The sequence below is a fragment of the Uloborus diversus genome, chromosome 9, assembly GCF_026930045.1.
Source record: "Uloborus diversus isolate 005 chromosome 9, Udiv.v.3.1, whole genome shotgun sequence".
Taxonomy (NCBI): domain Eukaryota; kingdom Metazoa; phylum Arthropoda; class Arachnida; order Araneae; family Uloboridae; genus Uloborus; species Uloborus diversus.
This window is the reverse complement of record NC_072739.1, coordinates 101,385,185-101,407,230: the sequence shown is the minus strand read 5'-3', so window position 1 is coordinate 101,407,230 and position 22,046 is coordinate 101,385,185. Positions and strand designations below refer to the sequence as shown.

Sequence of the window (22,046 nt, the reverse complement as noted above, 5' to 3'; positions counted from 1 at the left end):
TACGGATTCAATCATTTACAACTGCTTTTGACATTATTGCGTATAGATGAAGCAGGAACAGAATTATTTTTTTTTGCTTTATTTTTCTTCTATTTAAATTTTCTGTCAATAGTTTTCAGATTCTGAAAATCCTGTGATTGGGAACAAAAGAATGTATTTTATAGATAACGAATTTTATGTTTCGGTTTTAATACTGCAGGTGGATGTCTTTCCAAGTCACGCCTTGTTTTCAGAATGCTTTATTGTTAAACCGAGTTTTTAAAATATCCTTTAGTCTTTCTTTTGAACTTACTTTTGCTGGAATTTTGATTTTGAGCTCCTTATGAGTTGACTCCAATCATCAAATTATCAAAATTTGATTGGTCGCAACTCTTGAAAATTAAGGAATTAGAAATAGAGTCAAATAGGAAAAGGACCAATTCTTATAATCAGAAACGTTTTTTCTGATGACTAAAGGCATAATTCGAAAGACGGAAGGTATAAATCCTTATAACAGAGGAAAGCATCTCAATGACTAAGGACTTTTACAGGCTAGGTTTTTTTACGGACTAAGGGAGATTTTTGAATGATTGCGAGCACTAATTACTAAAGGTAAATCCAATTCTTCTAAGGGCCTCCTAATGACCAAAGAAAAATCTTCAGAACTGTGGAAAGTTTTAGCTGAAAGAATTCTAAAGACCAGATGCATTAACATGGCTAATAAGTGGGAGAGAAATTTTTAACGGTAGTTACGCCTAAGAAAAACAATTCAAAATAACCAGAGCGAGAAATTATACTTTCTGAGACAAAAAAAAAGAAAAAAAAAATCCTGGCTACCAAGGAAAAATCCTAACAAACAGACTGAAGTTCAGCGTAAATGATGGAGAGGGGGAAAAAGAAACAAAAATCTAAAAAATAAAAGAAAATTTTAATAAATTTGACAAAAAATTAAGATGTAAGAAATGTATTAACGTGTTGGAATTTTTTGTGGTTGCCGGGCGAAATCAATTTCTAAACCAGACGCAGCTACCAACTTTAAAATGAACACCAGTAAAGTACTCAGCGACTCATCGCCAGGGGTGCCCACCCCCTAAGCAAGGGCGCACCCCGCCCCCAATACTACGAGGATTCCCCCCAAAAAGAGGAAAATACCTTTACCCCGCCCCCCATTTCAGTGGCGCAGTCTGCGCCATGACCCCCCCCCCCCCCCAGATGGGCATCCCTGCCATCGCTACAAAGTGTGCACCTGGTTCTCTTAAGTAACCTAACCTAAGAAGGGCTTAAGTTCAACTCTTTAGTCTGAACTCACCCTTCTGAACCTTTAGGGGCCGGACATCCAGGAGGTGAAAACATTAAAATCACCAACTGCTTGCCACCACAGGTGGTGAGCGAAGCGAGCCCCTTAGTTTTGTTAATTTTATGTTGTTACTTTTTGTTGTCTGGCTAAATCACTCTTCCGTTTCCTTTCAAAAAAAAAAAAAAAAAGAAAGAAAGAAAGAAAATCCTGAAAATTATTATTTTTGCGATCAATTTGATTTGTGTAGATTTGGAGCTTATTTTATTCATTAAAATTAATTTTTCGGGGCAACAAATTACTTTTTGTTTGAAAATGTTGTCGCTTTGCGTTGTCATTGTCCGACTACATCACACTACTTTTTTCGTTCAAGAGAAGAAAAAAAAAAAGAACTTGAATTAAAAACTAAACTAACAGGGAGGACGGGGTACTTCCTTTCAATTTTCCTCATCTGATGACAACAAGAAAGTGCAACCGCGTATGGTGACAAAAAAACATCCGTTCCTTTTCTTTTTTTCGAATTTTGAAACTTTCCATTTTCTTGCTCCGCAGGTTGGAGGCCGCGCGGCGGCTGCTGGCCACTTTCCCCGGCGGCGTGCCGCCAGACCCGGGATTACTCAATGACGCCGGCTGCACGTGCGACGACTGCGATCTGCCGCATCACGTCTCCACGCCAGACCAGGTGCGCCATCTAGTGGGAGAGACGAAAGAATTCTTGAGCAATCTACCGGTGCCTGCTCTTGTAACGATATCACGGTGAGTAAATTTTTGGGTTGATGCACATTTCATAAATTTTTAGGATAGCTGCTGATATGATAATAAAGCAACTGCATTGTTTGTGAACAGAGAGTCGTGGACGTGGAGTCGTAGTCCCTAAAAAAAATAAAAAAAAACCTTGCAATTTTCTCTCTTTTTCTCTTTTTTGAACTGAAGATCAGTTGGATCCACATCTGCAATACTCTAACAATAAGAAACAAAAAAAAAAAACAAAAAAAAAAAAAAAAACATTGACACCCACTTGATTACTTATACTATACACCTGTTGACCTGTTTTGACTATAATCGGATCTTAATTTACATGGAAGCTCACGGGAGCTTTTTAAAAGCGAAATTTTACAAATGAGGTTGAAATTAGTGGATGTGTACAATGGATAATTTTTTATGGAATATATGTCATTCTCCTTTTTTTAAACTTTTATCTCTCTCCCTCTTCTCAAAAATAAATAAATAAATAAATAAATAAATAAATAAAAATAACTGTAAAACACTCCTAATGTCTTTCTGAAGTTCCTAAAATTTTAGCTACTGCAAGGATCGCTTATTATCTCGAGAAATGAAACTTATTCCTAGAGATGGGAATGGTGGGGAAAAAACGGAAAGGGGATTTCTTAGAGAAAATAAATGAAGCTACTCACTGTAATACATTCACTTTTAATTAATAAATCGACAAGATTCCGGTTTTGCTAAAAATATCTATTTTTTCCCAACTTGGGAAAACGTTTTTTTGTTTACCGGTGAAAAAATACCTTTCAATATTCGAGCATTTTGCTTCAAAATTAGTTGGGAGTATAATTATGTCATGCATGCGCGCAGCCATAATATACTTTCTGAAGGAGATTCAAAAAGTCCTTACATGTATATAATCTAGTGATGTTCCGGATATCCGTATCCGCGGATAAAGATCTGTATCCGTATCCGTTACTTTTTTGACGGATCTTAAACGGATCATTTCTATTCTAAAAATTTTTAAATACTTGAATAAAAGACTCTTAAATACCATTTAAATTAGGTTTTATTCCCCATTTGAATTATAAGGTATCATTTCAGAAGCCAATTTGTACCCCCCCCCCCCCCCGCCCCCCGTTGCAAAAAGGAAGGGAAATAAGTTTTAAAAGTGTGTATCAGTGTGTCTTTTTGTGGCATCGTAGCTCCTAAACAGATGAACTGATTTTGACCGTTCATTTTTCGTTCAAAGGTCAGCGCTGCATTTATGCTGAAATAAAAGGAGAAAAATTATTTCTAACCTGTCTAGTAGCAGCTTTACACTCTTGCTCCTGTATCCTACATCTACCGAGTAAGCTAGAAATAATTTCTCACATTCCATCTAAGCATTAACGCAGCGCTGGCCCATTCCTTCCAACTCTCCCTCAATTTTAACGGAGTTTCTTTAAAGAGTAAATCATAGTCTTGATTATATTTTTGCCGCAGTTGATATTTTTTGAAGAAACTGCCATTATTCTGACGGGAATACCTTCCGTAACAAATTTTACACTTGGATAGTTGAATTGGGTAAAAAAAATATTTTTGAGACCCGTATCCGTGGATCTTGACACTAATGATTCGGATCCGTATCCGTATCTGCGGATCTACTTTTTTAACGATCCGGCACATCACTAATATAAACTATACTGTATTAGGATCGGTAATAATTTTAAAACCGAGGCCTTTGGAGGGGAATTTTTGACCCCTAAATCTGCGTTACTGCCTCAATATGGTCTGTGCACTGTAAAAAATCTCGGAAAACTCTCTGAATATATAAAAAAGTTTTCCGTAATACACAGATTCGTACGCCCTCCGCAGTTTTCTGCTATAATCAAAAACGTTTCCCGTATAGCAAGAAAGTAAGAGTCGACGCATGCGCAGCTCACAATTTTATAGTCCAGCAGCAAATCTAAACTAAAACTTTCGAAAGCACGCAATGAAAACAAGTGCTGTGACTCATGTATGCGAAGTAACACTCATCAAGGGGATTAGTAGAAGTTTTGTTCCTCGCATGAATTCACTGAAGATAATTCTAAAGTCTTATATTTTCTTGCATATGTATCGTCATAAGATTGAATTTGAAGCTATGTCACTTATTTTTAAGTACGAAGTGCAAATTCTCGACGCATGCTCGCGGAAGGAATACAAACTGAAATTGAAAACCAAATAACTACCGAGAGGACGCCATGTAAATTCATTGCGTCGCATAACTTGTGTAGGTAATTTACTTTTTTCTTGGATACTTTTCTTCTTTCTACCAAATGGGTAATTTTTGTTGGCAGAATTTTATTCTGTCATAAAAATCACCTTTTTGGTGACCAAAGCCTGCAAAAGACCACCACCGACGAATAGGTAAGTCGCTTTGCAACTCTATTACTTTAAAGAGATTTAGTTCATATAAATCTCGTTAAAAAAAAACTATTTTCTTCAGTCTTATTTTTTCGTTGTGAACTATTGCAATTTGAAAATATTTTACATTACATAGAACACATATTTAAAGTGCAAGTGTGTCTAGTTTTATTCTGTAAAATTTATGAATTGAAGATTATAAAAAAATTTAAATATGTGTTATTGTGTACTTTGTTTTTATGTGTCAATCTCAGTTAATATTTGGCTATGTATCAAGCCTTATGAATTAAATGTTATAATATGCAAATTGTCAGGTTTGATAGTTCGTCTTTAAGGTTGCATGTTTTCATTCTCTTGTAAACAGTGTAGCTAGATTGTATGAAGTAAAAAAAAAAAAAAAACTATCTCTTGTAATTAGGAACATAGTGCTTCAGTATTATCTAAATGACGATATCTCTTTAAATATTTGCATTAGCGAAACGCTTTAAATTAGTTAAATGTGTATTAATTTATTTAACAAATAGATACATATATGTATTTAAAAGTGTCTTCATTTTTTTTCGTTTTACGAGCCTCAATTTTACCAAAAGCAAAAAAAAAAAAAAAAAAAAAAAAAAAGAAAAGAAAAGAAAAAAAAAAGACTTAATAAAATAATTTTGTATTTTTACACCATATTAAAGTATTTGACTTATAATTTATATGATACTTTGATTTATAATGTATGTGATACTTTGATTTATAATGTATATGATGTTGCTTTTTCAAGGGGGGGTGGGCGCTTCATAGCATTTTATGGGTGCACCATCACTTTTATGGTGGGGGAGGGGTTATTCTCGTATATATGAAATGGAATAATCATGTAATAGAGTTCAATGTTTTAATAAATAAAATATATAATGCATTTTGCGCACACTGTAAAAATAAAATCAGTAACCTATTTTGAGTAAGTATTTATATTTGTGATGAGCTGGAAAAGGGCAAGAACAGAAGAATCAACCCGAATGGTTCCAGCAGAGGGACTTGGTGTCATATTTAAATTCATCAATTTCTCTGTTGGTACTTTTCGGTACACTTTGTTCGTCAGAGAAATTGACTTGAGGTGAACGAATTCCGGAACGCGAAGGGTAGGTAAGTCCTGTCAAATTTTATCCGAAGATAAAAGCTATCAAGTTTGATACAAGATATGTTTTTAAGTTCTGCATTAAAAATACAATATGTTGATAGTTTTGTCTTGAAAATATTGAGAGAAAAACTGAAGTTTAAGATTGTTTAACAAACAATCCCCACTTTTCAGAAGGTACCCCCACTCCAATTCCCCGACGATTTTGTGATTAGGAATGAAACTACTAGATTATTTCATAATTTTTCAAAAATTTATAACTGTGCATATGTTATGCTGTTAACCATGCTATTTGTCATTAGAAATTCCAAAAAAAAAAAAAAAAAATCCACGAATGATTCTAAAATTGCTTGTATTATTGCTCTTAGATATGAAAGAATTGAAACTGATATGGTATGCAATACTATAATAAAGAATTATGTTTTAGAAAAAATCACGGAAAAAGGATTCCGAAATTCTCGGAAACGTTTTTGAAAATTGTTTGGAGAATTCCGAAATACTCGGAAACGTTTTCGAAACTTTCATGAACCACAGCTGCACAGAATACTCAGAAACATTTCTGGAAATTACGGAAAGAGGATTCCGAAATACTCAGAAACGTTTCTGAAAATTACAGAAAGAGGATTCCGAAATACTCAGACACGTTTCTGGACATTACAGAAAGAGGATTCCGAAATACTCAGACACGTTTCTGGACATTACAGAAAGAGGATTCCGAAATACTCAGAAACGTTTTTGAAACTTTCATGAACCACAGCTGCACGATATACTCAGAAACGTTTCCGGATTTTTTTTACAGTGTGACTTCTTATAACCTTCTCAGCATAAAATCTAGAGGGCTCTTTAGCGTTGTATCTGAAGCATTCACTAGCGCAGCTAGATACCTTCTGGAGGGTTTTTTGTGATGAAAAATACCTTCTGGAGAGGGTTTTTTGATCAAAAATACTGGAGTTTTTTTTTTTTTTTTTGATGAAAAAACCTTCTGAAGGGGATTTTTTTAAATCGAAATTTCCTTCTGAAGGGTTTTTTTGATCAAAGCAGCTCTTTCATTTGCCTTCACTACTGTATTAAATTTTGCATTTATGTTAAAACCAATGGCTCTGGGGGGTGTTTTCACCCCCTCCCCTCGCTGCGCCACTGGAATCATTTATTTAGTTTTTTCAAGAAATAGAAGCAGCTTCCCTACGTTTATCTGCATTAGGAATTGCTGGGAGCTGAGTTGACCTCTTTTATAATGCTAGTACATTTTACATACGATTTAACTCTGATGAGTTGGGGCAGTTTACACTACGGCCGTCCGTCCCGTCCATCACGTTTATTCCACCCGAAACAGGTTTTCTTTGCTGGTTGCCATGATAGCAAGCCATCTTGGACGGGACCGGTTTCGATCAGAAGAACCTTGATATCTGACTGCCGTCAAAAGTAGGACAGCATTTCATTGGTTTCGGCATAGCAGCGCGCTCTTCTCTCTTGCGGGTGATTTCAGCCACGTAACTGATGTGCGGCGACCGTATGTGAATGCTGCTCTGTTTTCGTCGGCAGTCCGTCACGTCAAAAAACAGGATGGACGGGACGGACGGCCGTAGTGAGAACTGCCTTACTGGTCCTTTGAGTTGCATGTATCACGTTTTCTCTCCATTTTCCTCTTTCTTTATGGGCTATTAATCAATTACGTAAGGGTTTTGAGGGGTAGGGGGCTTGGAAAAATCTCTACATACTCTTACTTGGGGGGGGGGGGGGTCAGACCCATTCTTACGTAATGTTTTCCAAGTTGAAATTTTATATTATAAATCGAGCGGTCAAGTGGCTCGGCAGGGACAATATTTCATTTGCTTCTGGAAGGTAAAAAACTTATTAGGGGATGTGCTGTTTTTTACTTGTTTTTCAAAGAATAAATAGTGTAAAATATAATAAAAGAATCGCACTGTGTATGGCATGTCTTATTTTTAATTAGTATCGCATCAAATGCAAAAAATATTTGTCGAAAAAACTTTCAGTCTAGAATAATTTTAGTAAATTATTTCTTTACAAATAAAGGTTTAAAAAAAATTTAATAATAGTGAATTTAATATAACGATTCTAGTGATGTAAGATTCGTTATTTTACTATTTTGAAAAACAAAATGGAATCTTACGTAAGATAGGGGGGGGGGGTTGAAAAATCTTATTTACCCTTACATGGGGAGTTGGGGGGGGGGGGAATCAAAAATTGCCAAAATCATCCTTCTTATGAATGGCCCCTTCAGTAGAAATCTGCTTCCACTGTTTCAGTAAAATTATAAGGACCCTCAAACGGAAGAAAGATTTATTTTTTAGCATATCATAAAAACTACTGAATATTTTGAGCTCCAATTTAGGATACCCGTACACACACACACAAAACCTCTTCTAAATTTATTTTCTATTAAAATATAATACGGTTCCAGATCATACTTTTTTTTCGAATAATTATTTCATAATTCATAAAAAAAAATCAAAATTTTATTTTTGTTATAGTAAATGATGTTTTTATAGTTGGATTGCTTTCTAATTTGATAAACAATCTTTGCCATAAAGGGAGTTATGTATCACACGCAAAAGTATCAAAAATCTTTTTGACATCGCGAGATGGTTTTTTTTTTTCTCACCTTAATTGTGAAGCAGCGGCTGGAGTAAATAAAGCAAAATTTGGAATTGGTGACCAGGGACATGTGACCCGGTCTAATTTCCCCTTTCTGGTTGCACTAGTAAAAGGTTGTAGTTCTGAAGAAAAATGTATAAGAACTCGTACAGATGCAACCATACGAGGGATTAAAATTTAAATCAAACAGGGATGTATACGCTTAAGAAAATGTTAAAGCATGGGGGGGGGGGGGGTTGCAACCCCCCCCCCTAACATGGATTATCAACCTATGATCCGCGAGTAATTTTCATGTGATCAGCGAAATCTAGTGAAAATTAACTTACATGACTTTTATAGTTGTAGTTAAATGTCTTAAAGAAAAGTTTGGGAATTATCTCACTTCAACTAATATAATATTTATTTATGACGTTTATTTATAACGTCTGTTTATTTATAACGTATGTGATTTGCTTTGGATTTGGAAGGGTACCAAGTGGTCCGTAGCAGGGATGCAACGAATAGTAATTTGGCCGAATACCGAATACCGAATATTCGGCCATAGTCAAGGCCGAATATTCGGCTATTCGGCCGCCGAATAGTTAACTTGTTTTTGTCTAAAAACAAAGCACAGTTTTTATTGAAAGCACATTTGTGTGCATTAAACAGCTTAAAATACTATATCACACTAGAAAAAAAATGTTTTGGAGTGAATTAATTATTTTTTGAAAGCATTAGTATTATCTTTAACAATATTCGGCCGAATAATTACTAATAGCAGGCACTAAGAGCAATCCTATTCATCTTATGTAAACCTATTTAATTTTCTTTTTAAACTGGTAATCTAAAAAATAAAGAATCTATTCAAATAAGCTTCTTTTTTACCTCCCTTTCATAAGAACTTCCTTTTTCAACATTCCTCTTTTACTTTCAAAATCTGTTCTTTTGACTCCCTACCAAAGCTTGTTCTGTATCCTTTCCCCCTTAACCCCTTCTAACTAATGGACTGGTTCTAACTGATAAGGGTTGTAAATGGCAAGAAGGCAGTAGCTCTGTGCAGATCCAGGTTTTGGTTTAATCTGGTATTACATTTTTTTTTACTTTACAAACCTGTTCTTTCAATAGGCTCAATAGTTGTTCTGTCACTACCCTAACCCCTTTCAAAAGAGTGGACTAGTTCTAACTGATAAGAACCCCTTTCAAAAGAGTGGAATAGCTCTAACTGATAAGGGTCAGTAATATTAGTTGCTCTAAGCAAATATTTTATTCTGTTCTGAGTTCAAAGAAAGCAAAATGGATTTTTCTGTCAATAAAAGAAGTATTGTTTGGAGCATTTTTGAACCTATACCAAATGATTGCACAAAAGCAAGATGTAAATTGTGCAAAAGTATTCTGTCAAGAGGAGGAGTTGGAAAAAAAGCAACTACAAGCTCACTGATGAACCATTTGGCTAAAAAGCATCCAGAAGAATATAATGAAAAAAGCAAAAACCAAACTTGTGATGCAGTTGTGGAAGCAAATATACCATCTACATCTACACCCAGTACAAGTCAAGGCGTAAAAAGAAGCAAGAAACCATTGATTCACTTTTTGAAATGAAAAAAAATGGGACATTAATGACAACCGATCGGTAGAACTGCACACTTTAATTGCGGAAATGATAGCATGCGACAATCAACCATTTAGTTTTGTCGAAGATGAAGGCTTCATTAATTTAATGAAAAAAGCTCAGCCACAGTATAAAATTCCCAGCCGGGAATATTTTAAACAGAAAGTTATTCCTTCTCTTTATGAAGATTGCAAAAAAAAAAATTGTAACATTAATATCAGATGCAGAATTCATATCACTAACATCGGATATTTGGACTAGTTCTGTCAGCAATGAAAGTTTCATGAGCTTTACTGCCCACTGGATATCAAAGGATTTTATTTATCATCACTCTGCCCTGGAAGCGAAGCATTTTCAGGGGAAGCCATACTGGTGAAGCTATCTGTGATATGGTCAAAACAGTGGTTGACGATTGGAAAATGAATGACAAAATCCACATAGTATTACGTGATGAAGGATCAAATATCAAGAAAGGAGTACGTATTTCAAACTTGAAAAATGAATCCTGCTTTTTACACTCCTTGCATTTGACTGTATGCGATGGTTTAGAATCACAAAGATCAATAAGCGATTTAATTGCTCAAGGAAAAAAGATTGTTAAACATTTCAGTCATTCTCCCTTAGCATGTTCAAGATTGAGAAGCATTCAAGCGAATGAGTTAAAAGTTCCTGAGAAAAAACTAATACAAAGCGTGTCTACTCGATGGAACAGCACATATTACATGCTGGAAAGATTATTAGATAAAAAAAACGCAGTTTCTCTATATGCCTCTAAATTTGGGGATATAAGCAACTTAAGTTCAAATCAGTGGACAGTTTTGGAAAAGGTGCTCCATCTTCTGAAACCATTCGAAGAAATAACAAAACAAATTTCACTATCAAAATCATTTATTTCTGAAGTCATCCCAATACTTACAACATTAAAATTATATTTGGATAAATTAAGCGACTTTTCTGGAGTTGGTACAATGAAGGATACTCTTAGCCAAAGTTTAGAGAAGAGATTTTCATCAATTCAAAACAATGAACACTACTGCATTGCTACAGTGTTAGATCCGAGATTTAAATTATTTTTTTTCAACAAAATTGAAGCAAAAGACACTGAAGTTAAGTCAAAACTTATAGCTATTATGAAAAGTACCAGCACTAAACCAGCTGAATTACTGGAGAAAAATATTTCAAGTTCATTCCTTCCAACATCTGAAGCACAAAATTCTTTGTGGGCGTGTTTCAATGAAATTGCAACGCAACCACTAAGTGAAGCCCCGGAAGAAACCTCCACTCAAAATGAAATTGACCGATATCTTTCCCAACCACTTTTGCGAAGAACTGACTGTCCCTTAAAATGGTGGGCGCAAAACACTGAAGCTTATCCTAATCTATCTCAGTTAACCAGGAAATACCTTTCAGCACCAGGAAGCACTGTTTATAGTGAACGATTGTTCTCAGAAGCTGGAAACATTTATGAGAAAAAGAGAAATAGACTTTCTCCTGAAAATGCTGAAAAATTATTGTTCTTACATCATAATTTGCGTGCGTATAAAAATAAGTAACTGTTTTATGATAACATATGATAAAATTATGATATGTTCCCAAGTCCCCAAAATTATTTTTTTCAAGTTTCAATTCATTTTTTCCCGCATTTCTTTTTTCTAAGTAATTGTGTAATATTTATGTTTATCATTTTAACCACTTCTCTATCTCTAGTTGTTGTGTCCATTCAATTATTTTTGAAGAAGCTAATCTACACTAATAGTTATTGCTTAATGCCAAGAGGGGCAGTTTTCACACCCCCCCCCCCCTTTTTTTTTTGTTTAGTGCAAAAAATTCCATTTTTAAGTGATAGAATACTAGGTTAGATTAGAAATACTTGTACTCTAAATGATTTTTATTTTTCTCTCTGCCTTTCTAATTAAAATAATGATGCATTTTGAGATTTCGTAAAGTTTCACGACACTGAATATTTTTGCAATATTTTTTAATTTTTTATTTTCGTTTGTTCTAAAACATCCAAAGAAAACAGTTCCACTTTTGCAATCATAATTTTTTTTTATTTAGCTGAAATGTAATTTTTCATATGGTGTTTATAAATCAGTGTACTTCTGTTTTTGTATTGATATTTTTTCCCAAAATATGTTTATACCAAAATTTCTGAATCCTTTAGTTAGTTGTATTTTAAAACTTGATAAGTCTTATTTCCTTTATTTTGTAAATATCACATTCACAATTGACCATTACACCTATTCTTGGTCCCTTGATTTAAATTTTTATTTTTAAAATAATGATTTTGTCCCTCTATAATCATGCAATGTTTCTTTTTCCCTTGTGAAGGCTTTATAAAAATGTTCATTATTTGGTTAAAACAATTGAATCTAATTTTTAAACAATCATATCCTATTTTAATATGAAACAGAACTTCATTATCTTTGAAAAAAAAAAAAGAAAAAAAAACTTATTGCAGTGTCAGGATCAGGATTATGCATATGCAATATTTACTGCTAATGAACCAATTGCTCTATGTTATTCAAAATGAAAATTTATTATTTACAATTATTTTTTTTTTCTCATTCATAATCTATTACTTGAAAAATAGCATTGTCACACTGTATATATATTTTTAATGTTTTAGTTGGATTAGTATATAAAAGTGGATTAAAAGACTTTTTTAATTTTTATGTATTAAGTTTAGCTATTATACAAAGTACTAGTAGTTTTAGACTTCAGGTCCCTTTTTTCCCTTGCGGCTAATTAAAAATCTGGTTTGAACCTGGACATATCATACTACTGCAGACATTACAAAGGTGGTTTTCAAAATGTTGTAAAAGGAATCTTAATAGTTTATGTCTGGACGAAATTTTGTATTTTAAAGAATAAGAAAAATAAAAGTTTTTTGAGTCTTTTTATTTAAGTTATTCTTAAAGTATGGTTTATCAGTACATTATAATTACTTTAATAAGAAGTATCAACCCTTCCTTATGTCAGGGGAAAACTATTTTGTGTGGTTTTTTCAGAGGTAATTTTGTAGATATATCTTAGTAACCATTCATTAATGTCCACCATTAAATATGACAATGCACTGGATAATGAACCTGACAATGTGCTAGAGGCTGACTTCATTGAAAATATTCAACAAACATGATGAATACAAATTTAAAGATGTAAAATTTTCAACGAAAAAGTGACAAACAAGCTTTTTTTCAAGTATTCGGCCAAGGCCGAATAGTAAACTAGGTATTCGGCCGCGGCCGAATATTCGTTGCATCTCTAGTCCGTAGTAGTGAAAAGATTGACAACCACTGGTCTAAAATACGAGATTTATCCAGGAGCTCCCTGAAGTTAAATTTTTGGTAAGGCGGAAATTCTCAATTTGCCGGATAGAATTCCAATTTGCTCCAAACGTTGATAATTTTGCCGAATAGAACTCCAAATTTCGACGAATGATTATAATTTTGCAGAATGTAACTCCAAATTTCGTCGAATGATGATAATTTTGGGAAAAGAACTCCAACTTTTGCCGAATGAAGATAATTTTTGCAGGATAGTCAGACAAAATTTGTCGAACAAAGAAATGTTTAGAAGATCTCAGTCTCATTGACCTCCCATGACCACCTCACATCGGAGTGCCCTTAGATTTATCTTTACCTATAAAGAGATTGCGCAGTTCTCGTGCCACCTGTTACTAGGTTACAAATCTGTGTTGTATATTAACTTCATCAATCGCCATTGCTATAATTCCTATCTAAAGTACCGCCGCCCAACAAGGCAACATGCATCATTAGTGTTCGGAGAGCCCACTTTTCATACGGCTAATGACAGACCAGCTCTAACTCCCTCTAATTGGAGCATCCCTTGTTCTACGATAGATACGGCTATTTCTCCGGCCGCACCTATTTTCTATGTGCTTAGCTGAAGGAGATTCCGATTTTAATGAATTTTGATCGGCATTGTTAAAAGTATTTCTGTGCGTGGAAGCTGATTCTGTTGGAATAAGGATAGTGTGCTTCTAAGGTGGTCGCCATGTTTAGTCACTCGCTTTCCGATAACAAAAAATATATTTCTTAATGTTTAGTCTTTCACTTTCGTGATGAGATGTTTATTTATTTCATGTTTGGTCACTGTTTTTTTCGACGATGTCTACTTGATGTTTAATTATGTGTTTTCCGACGATATGTCTTCTTCAACTTTAGTCACTCGCTTTCCGACCTTATGTCCACTTCATGTTTGATAATTCTTACTTCCCGACGAGATGTCTTTTCTTTCATGTTTAATCATTTGCTTTTCGACGAGATGTCTACTTCATGTTTAATAGTACATTTTCCGACGAGATGTCTATTACTCAATCACTCGTTTCCCGGCGAGGTGTCCACTACTTCGTTTTCAGTCACCCTCACCCGCTTTCCAACGAGTTGTAACTTGATATTTGGTCACTTGCTTTCAGACAAAATGTTCGTTTCTTCATATTTAATCTCTTGCTTTCCGACTGAATGTCTACTTCATGTTTGGAAACACGCTTTCCAAAGAGATCAATAGGTGGTATCCACTTTTTGATTTATGTTTAACGCCACATCGCCACAGGATTCTCAACGAGCTATACTCAGCCAGGCACCATTTATTTTCTTGATTCCTTCAGGGGTTCATTTTGGGGAAAACTGCTCTCACGTTGCTTAATGAATTGGAACACTAGCATAGCCCAAATTACCTTCTGAAAGGTTTGTATTTAATCAAGTTAATATTTGCATGTGTATAAACTGCTGTATTAGGATTTACAAAAATAAAAAAATCAAGGCCTACGACGGGTATCTTTTATCAGGCATCCGACCCGAGCCCGTACAAGTCAGGAACAATACTGCACGTCTTCGTTTTTCAGACGGGTAACTGCAACGCCGGCATACGAGCTTATTACCCTCTGTTCTGTGCCGAACATGTTATCAATGTGGCTACTGTTTAAATATGAAGCACTTGACTTGCAAGTTTTGACTCTGTCACAAAGTATGATTAGACATAATAGGGGTGGAAAGTAGCGTGGAGGTGGTCAGTGTCCAGAGCTTTTGGTTTGAACACATATTGCCAATCCTAACATTGTAACTTGTATCGTGTGAGTACTGTCAAAATTTTCCTTCTCCCCCCACAAAAGGTAAATTCTGGCTTGGATGGTGGGAGTAGCAATTAGCATGTCCGCCCTTGGTGAAGATTAGACGTAATAGGTGTAGAGAGCGAGAGAGAAAGAGAGATCACTTAATACAGCACGTCAATTTTTAAGGACGATTAGACATACTAGGAACCAGGAATCGCCGATATATATCAGTCGATATATATCATGATATATATCCAATATTTATTCTGAAAATATCACGATATTTTGATATTTTCGATATTTATTTTTCAACTGCGGTATTTTCAATATAAAAAGTATACTAATCATAGTAAAATTGTTCATTTATTATTAAAAATAACCAGAATGTTATGTACCAAATTTTTAGGATGTATTAATACATCATTAATATAATAAAGTAATATAATAACTCCTATTTCACTTGTATTTTATATTAATAAAATTACTAGTGATACCCGCACGGCTTTGCCCGTAATAGAAAAAATCAAAAGGTCTTTTGGTTCGCCTGTATATTTACAAATAATGTATGGTGAATTTTCTCGTCAGTTGGCTTGTACCCATCTTACGGTTCCACGTTATGATAATTTCGTATCTCGCCAATTGGCTTCTGCCCATGTTACGGTTCCACGTTATGATAATTTCGTAATTTATTTGTCCATCTTATGATATTTTTTTTCTTAAAATTGGAATAGAAAAAGAACCGCATCGAATTTTCGAAAATTCGCTTCGAGGTGCGCACCCCCATGCTACATACTAACTTTGTGCCAAATTTCATGAAAATCGGCCGAACGGTCTAGGCACTATGCACGTCACAGACATCCTACAGACATCCAGACATCCTCCGGACAGAGAGACTTTCAGCTTTATTATTAGTAAAGATAATGTAATGCAATAATTTTAATTCATATTAGAAGTGCCTAGTTAAATGTTTAACATTGCTCAGAAAAAAGAAAATGTTTTATGATTGTGCACCGGCTAATGTATATATTTTATTTCCGAATCATGTAACTGTAAAAGTAGCTAACAGAAAAAAAATGAATAAAACAGCTATTGCTAAATAAGTCCATTAAAATTGATAGAAAATAAAAATGAAGTATTAGATATTAATAATGAAAGAAGCCTTAATTTTAAGTTTTAAGTATACATATTGTAATTATGATATAAGAAAATAAAGAGTGATTTGAGGATGCATTAACTATTTGGAAGACTTTAGTTAGTGCTAATTGAAAATATCGGATACATATTAAAATATCCAATATTTTCGAAAATATATCATGATACTTTCGAACCCTGATAGGAACGAAGCTTAATGAAATGAAACATCTTTTTTTTTTTTTTTCAACCTTTGAGGACGATTAGACACATTAGGCGTAGGCAGCACGTCAGACCGTACAAACAGTGGAACAAGGAGTAAAAGCATGTCAGTCCTTAAGGACGACTAAACGTAAAAGGACCACAGTTAGAAAATTTTGAAGCGTCACGAAATAGTTTTGGGCAACGTTCCTGATGAATTTCATAGATTTTCATCCATTTCCTGTGAAAATAACATTTATGTCTAGAAGTTACCGGAATTGCTACTAGTTGCACTAATGCAGACTTCTCACTGTTGTGAAAGTTTTAAAAAATGACTAAGTGTATTTATACTACACTTTATAATTTTTTTATGCAGCAAGAAATACATAATGCTGGATCAAATAATGACTGAAACTGGGCTAGAAAGCATACAGTGTTATAAAATACAGTAGGCGCCGCTTAATGTGATCACGGTTAATGTTATCATTCGCTTAATGTTGTCAGAATCACGAAGTCCCGGAACACTTGTATGTTAACACACGTTAAAAAAGTCGGATATTGTAATCAGCGTCTTCGTTTATTGTTATCACTTTTTCATAAACTTTCATTTTTTCCCCCGTTTTTGTTCCTCAATTAACAGAAATACATAGGCAAACCCTGACGAGACTAACTTTCTGTGTAGCATTTTGTGGTTTTCAATAGCAGTTCAAAATTTTTCTAGGAATGAAGCTACAGAAAGTTCGCCCCCCAGTGACCACAGATTCCTCCTAAGAAAACTTTCTTAGCACCTAAAAAAATTCAGTCACTGGACATGGCATTGGTGTAGGACCTCTATTGTTGCCATTGCTTTGTAAACTATTAAAGAATTGTGCCGAGACTGAAAACAAAGCGAAGTTAAATTAAAATTTAAGCAAGCAAAACCATGTTGGAAAAGATAGAAAAGCTGAATGTGCTTTGAAACTGGTTTACGAATGTCAGGGAAAACGGTCATATTTTACTTCACCTATTACTATGTGATTAAAAATTGCATAATTTAGCTTTAACTTTTTATAATTCAGATATTTCCATTCTGTTAATTTAATTAATTATAATTTGAAAGTGCGTTCAGTTGAGTCACTGTAATTTTAATTTGAGGTTGTCAAAATAAATGCACCTTAATTGAAAATTTTTTTTATATTTTGTGTCTCCTGGATTCTTTTCGGTTATTGTTATCAGTCGGTTATTGTTATCAAATTATATTTGTCCCAAAGTGATCACATTAAGCAGCGCCTACTGTAGTACTAAAATACCACCAAGTTTAGAGTTTTAAGAAGCAAATATTGCATTTAACTTAATAGTTCATTCATAAATGAATTTCAAACCTGGAGAAGCGCCAATAGCGATCATTTATCATCGAATTCTCATCAAAGGCTGGCATGCTTGGCGATGTTGCAACACCCCTTCATTCGTCCTTATGCATGGGCTCGAGTGTGGTTTTTCTCTTTCCTTTGCCTGGGGATACGTGCTCCGGGGAAATCGCCGTTTGCTACTTAATGTTTTTTTTTACTTATATTTAGTGAAAGTTAAGACAAGAAAAAACTTATAATTCATACTTCCTGTCAATTATGAGCATGCAAATGAGAAATCAAAATTATTTTTGTAGTGCCCAAACTCTGCTTGGTTTGCCTGGGCGCACCACATGTCACTGATTTATATCAGGGTGGCGGAGTCGGAGTCGAACTGATTTTCGGGTAAAAGAGTCGGAGTCGGGAGTCGAAGATTTTGAAACTCTAAGAGTTGATCGGTCATTTTCCCTCCGAGTCCGTAATTTGGACTAATTTTGGTGTAAAGGAGTCGGAGTCGAAGATAGTGAAATTCCTGGAGTCGGAGTCCTTCCAACACCGCAGCCCTGGTTTATATGCATGAGAATAAGAGTGATTGTCTATGAATGAAGCCACTCTCCACAGACTCCCCCCCCCCCTCTGGCTACACCACTGCTTTGTGCAAGTGATTAATCATCAAATTCATAGATCTTTCACTTTTATCTTTTCAGTTCAAGTCGTGATGATTATTGCCCTCCAGAAGATGTGAACTTCATTCAGGAATTGGTCTTGGAAATGTTGAAGAATCTTTATGGTGCTCTTGATATAACCATAGATTACGAAGAAGAAGCTGTTGAACAAGGAACTTCAACTTCGACTTAAGCTTTTTCTGGAGAAAGTATTCCAACTCGTTGCCAATCATTACTAACAACTTTAATACGAAACTAAATTTGTCCCGAATTTTTCAAGACATTTTACTACATTTTTTAAACAATACTAAAAATATTGACCGCTGTCTTACGTGTCTACCTAAACGTGAGATTTTGTGTTTTCTTCATTGTGTTCAATTATTTCTAGTATTTTTTTTAATGATTTTCAGAGATGTTTGTGTGAATATTTCTTAAAGAATCATAAAATTGATTCATCACTCGTTAATTTTTTCCGAGATATTTTTACATCATGCTGTTTCAAAGTAAAGCAAATAAATTTTGATGTTTAAACTCCGTCAGTAGAATTAATTGCATTTTAATATGTAGAGAAATTAATTGTTTGAAGTTTAACTAAAAACTGTGTTCAATTTTTAGTTTGATTTTTGACGCTTAAATTTTAATTTTGAACAATAAAAAAAACTGCATTTTATAGTTTCTAGCTTGTTTTGATTTCCTTATTTTCTCATTTGCTGCGAAATTTTTGTTTTGCTAAATGCCATTTTAACTTTTTAATTTTTATTTTACTTACAATGAATAACTACATATAAGTATTAATCCATTTTATAAATTAAAGTTAACTACAAATAGACTAAAGTTAACAACGTAAAACTACAGACTGTTTATAAAGTCCTGCACTGATAAAAAAATTTATTTTAAAAATAAATAAATTAACTACTTCAGATTTACACATAGGTCTTTTTTTTAATTTTTTATTTTGGCACTTGTCTCAAAAAGGTTTTCTTCACAATGTAAAAACACTTACACGTGCACCTTTCGTAGTTCTGACAAGATTTAGATGATTTTCCATTTCGCGCCAGGCACTAGCGCAGCCTGAATTTACTTTCTGGGGGATGAGGTTTTCGTCATATCAGTCCTTAGGGGCCATTCATTAATTACGTAAGAGTCCCGAGGGGAGGGGGAGTAAGAAAAATCTCTACATATCCTTACTTTGTGTGTGGGGGGGGGGTCAAACCCATTCATACGTAAGATTTTCCAAGTCGATATTTTACATTAGAAATCGCAGTCAAGTGGTTTGACAGGGATAATATTTCATTTGCGTCTGGTAGGTAAAAAACGCATTAGGATGAGCTGTTTTTTACTTGTTTTACAAAGAATGAATAGTGTAAAATATATCAAATCGTATAGTATATTTGAAAAATATCAAACTTTGATTTACGTCAAACTGCGAGCTTTAGTGTAACTGATCCTTTTCTAACAACATTTTATTATTTTGAAAAATGAAATGGAATCATACGTAAGAATAGGTAAGAGGGGTTTGAAAACGCTCACGTACCCTTACTTGGAGGTAGGAGGATCAAAAATGAATGGCTCCTTATATACATATATAAACTGTCATACTAGAATGGGCAATGTTAGTTAAAATCAATGGTTCTCAGGAGCTGACCATCACCCTTTCCCAACACAAAGCACCCCGAGGACTTTTTTCTGTCGTAATTGTAGGTGCCATTTTCGGTTTTCGATGGCGGATCTACCTACATGTCTTTAATTTATACTGCACCCACAAGGGAATGGGGGAGGGACCGTGATGAGGTAAGAATGATCGAGTAAGGCGCTTCTTTCAACAATGAAATTCGCGCCACGGCATGATAATTTGATAATATGTTTTTGTAACGTTTAACATGCAGGAAAAGGTTTTATTGTAACAAGGCTGAACTCGATCCGGTAACTTAACTGTTTTACTGGTAAGACTGTCTTTTCAGGGGAATGAAGAAACGAAAAAACGGTCAACAATGAACGCTATCTACTGGAGTTAAGGGTCAATCCACTGGAGTTAGGGTTATAATTTCAACTATCAAAAGATCACTAAACAGGCAATGGCTTCATTCAAATGTAGAAGCAATTTTCACCCGTCATACCTTGACGGGCGATTTTCTAGTAACAACCGTAATTGTGCGTAAATCTCAAATAGTTTTTCTTTTTTTTGAGCAATCACGATTGCTTATTGCTTTCATTTGACTGTTTTTGGCGTCCTATCATTTTATTTTCCCACCGCCACCCTCCGCACCATCACCGTCGACCGGCTCCTCACGATGTTGCTCCTATAGCGAAAGCCGTCTCCAGGTTGCATCCATGTCCTACACACACGTTCATACCTACACAACTACACATACACCTACACACACACATACACGCATACATACAGACACCTACACATACACACACTCATACACATACCCCCCAAACAAACACACAACTACCCACACCTACACATACCCCCCCACACACAAACACACATACACACAACTACCCACACGCGCTTACATACACACACACTCGTGATTGCGAAAAACATAATTTGAATTCCAGATGTCAAAGTTCAAATTAATTTTTTTTTTCGGAATAAATTCTCTTTATCTGTGCAAGACTTTAATAAACACCCTGTATTTCGCCACCAATCAGTCTAAGCATGTATATAACACATTGTATCCAAGAGTGTAAATTACTTTTTTTTAAAATTAATATTTTTAATATTTATTCATCCTTAATAAGGCGATTAGAATGCGCTTCGAATCTAGCCCATCGTGGTGCTAAACATATAATACCCCAAAATGCATCTTCATTGGAATGAAGCAATGATCACGATGTCTTCATAGAACAGTCCTTTATTACCGCAGCGGGGAGTATTCGGGGTCATTTGTTACTCATCAGGGAATGAGTGCTGAATTATGGATTCCGACGCCTGACGAAAACACCCTGCCCAACTGACACACCTTTGATAACAACCTGGGGGAATTTTCGATCATCAGAAGGACAGCAATAAAGACCTCATTCTATTAATAAATGCATTTCTTGTTACTATATCCGAAAATAGAGCTATAATCGACATTTTCAATACTGACATTGAATAATTTCAATTGGAACTTATCGAAGAATAATTATTTTCAATGTTTTATAGTATTAAGCAGTTTATAATCTTTATACCCTGACCCAGGGTTCGTCTAACTAAAAGCGAGGCCCTAGGCCTACAATAATTTGGAGGATTCCTGAAGACTATCTTAATGCAGTGGTTGATTTGCAGGTTTTGTGCCCGCTGGAATGCATTTTTTTTTTGGGGGGGGGGGGTCTCTTTGTCTATCTTAGAACTATGTATAAATCACTTATAATGTGCATTTATGAATGCCCTTCGGGGCCCTTCATAATTTTGACACGGTAAATTCGTTACTGGCAGAACGGATAAAAATCCTATAAGGAAGTTTTTTCCAACTAACAAGTCATAAATTTTTATCTCTTTTGTAGTAAACAAAAGTAAGGTTTCTAAGAAATTCTGGAAGGAAGTCTATGGTGTATCTGCATCCAGGAGACCCCATTGCCCTTACAGACTTGAAATTTTGTGCAAAATTACTTCGAGCCCCGCGGGTGTGACCCTGATGGGGTTTTATTTTTTTTTAAATTCGGATTCGGTTTTTTGAGCAATCACGATTGCTTATTGCTTTCATTTGACTGTCTTTGGCGTTGTGGTTCCTTTTTCAGCTTGGACCAGGCCTGCAGCACCACCGTCCACCGGCGGCGGCGCGGCTGGTTCTGAGCACTGTCCCCCGAAATCCACTTTTGCTGGGCGGTGGCGTCCATGTCCCACACACACACACGAACGCCTACACACACACACACACACACACACGAACGCCTACACACACACACGAACGCCTACACACACACACACGAACGCCTACACACACA

At 35.0% G+C, this 22,046-nt stretch overlaps 1 protein-coding gene across 2 annotated transcripts in view; it reads left to right on the top strand.

Annotated features, from left to right (window-relative positions):
* Positions 1-18,762, top strand: part of LOC129230064 (UPF0489 protein C5orf22 homolog) — a 739,515-nt gene extending 720,753 nt beyond the window's left edge. For both annotated transcript variants that reach the window (XM_054864453.1, XM_054864454.1), the window contains exons 5-6: positions 1,826-2,029; positions 18,150-18,762. In XM_054864453.1, the coding sequence (XP_054720428.1) occupies positions 1,826-2,029; positions 18,150-18,300 (355 nt within the window). In that variant the 3' untranslated portion in view covers positions 18,301-18,762. The remainder of the gene's footprint in view (positions 1-1,825; positions 2,030-18,149) is intronic.
* The last annotated feature ends 3,284 nt before the right edge of the window (positions 18,763-22,046 follow it).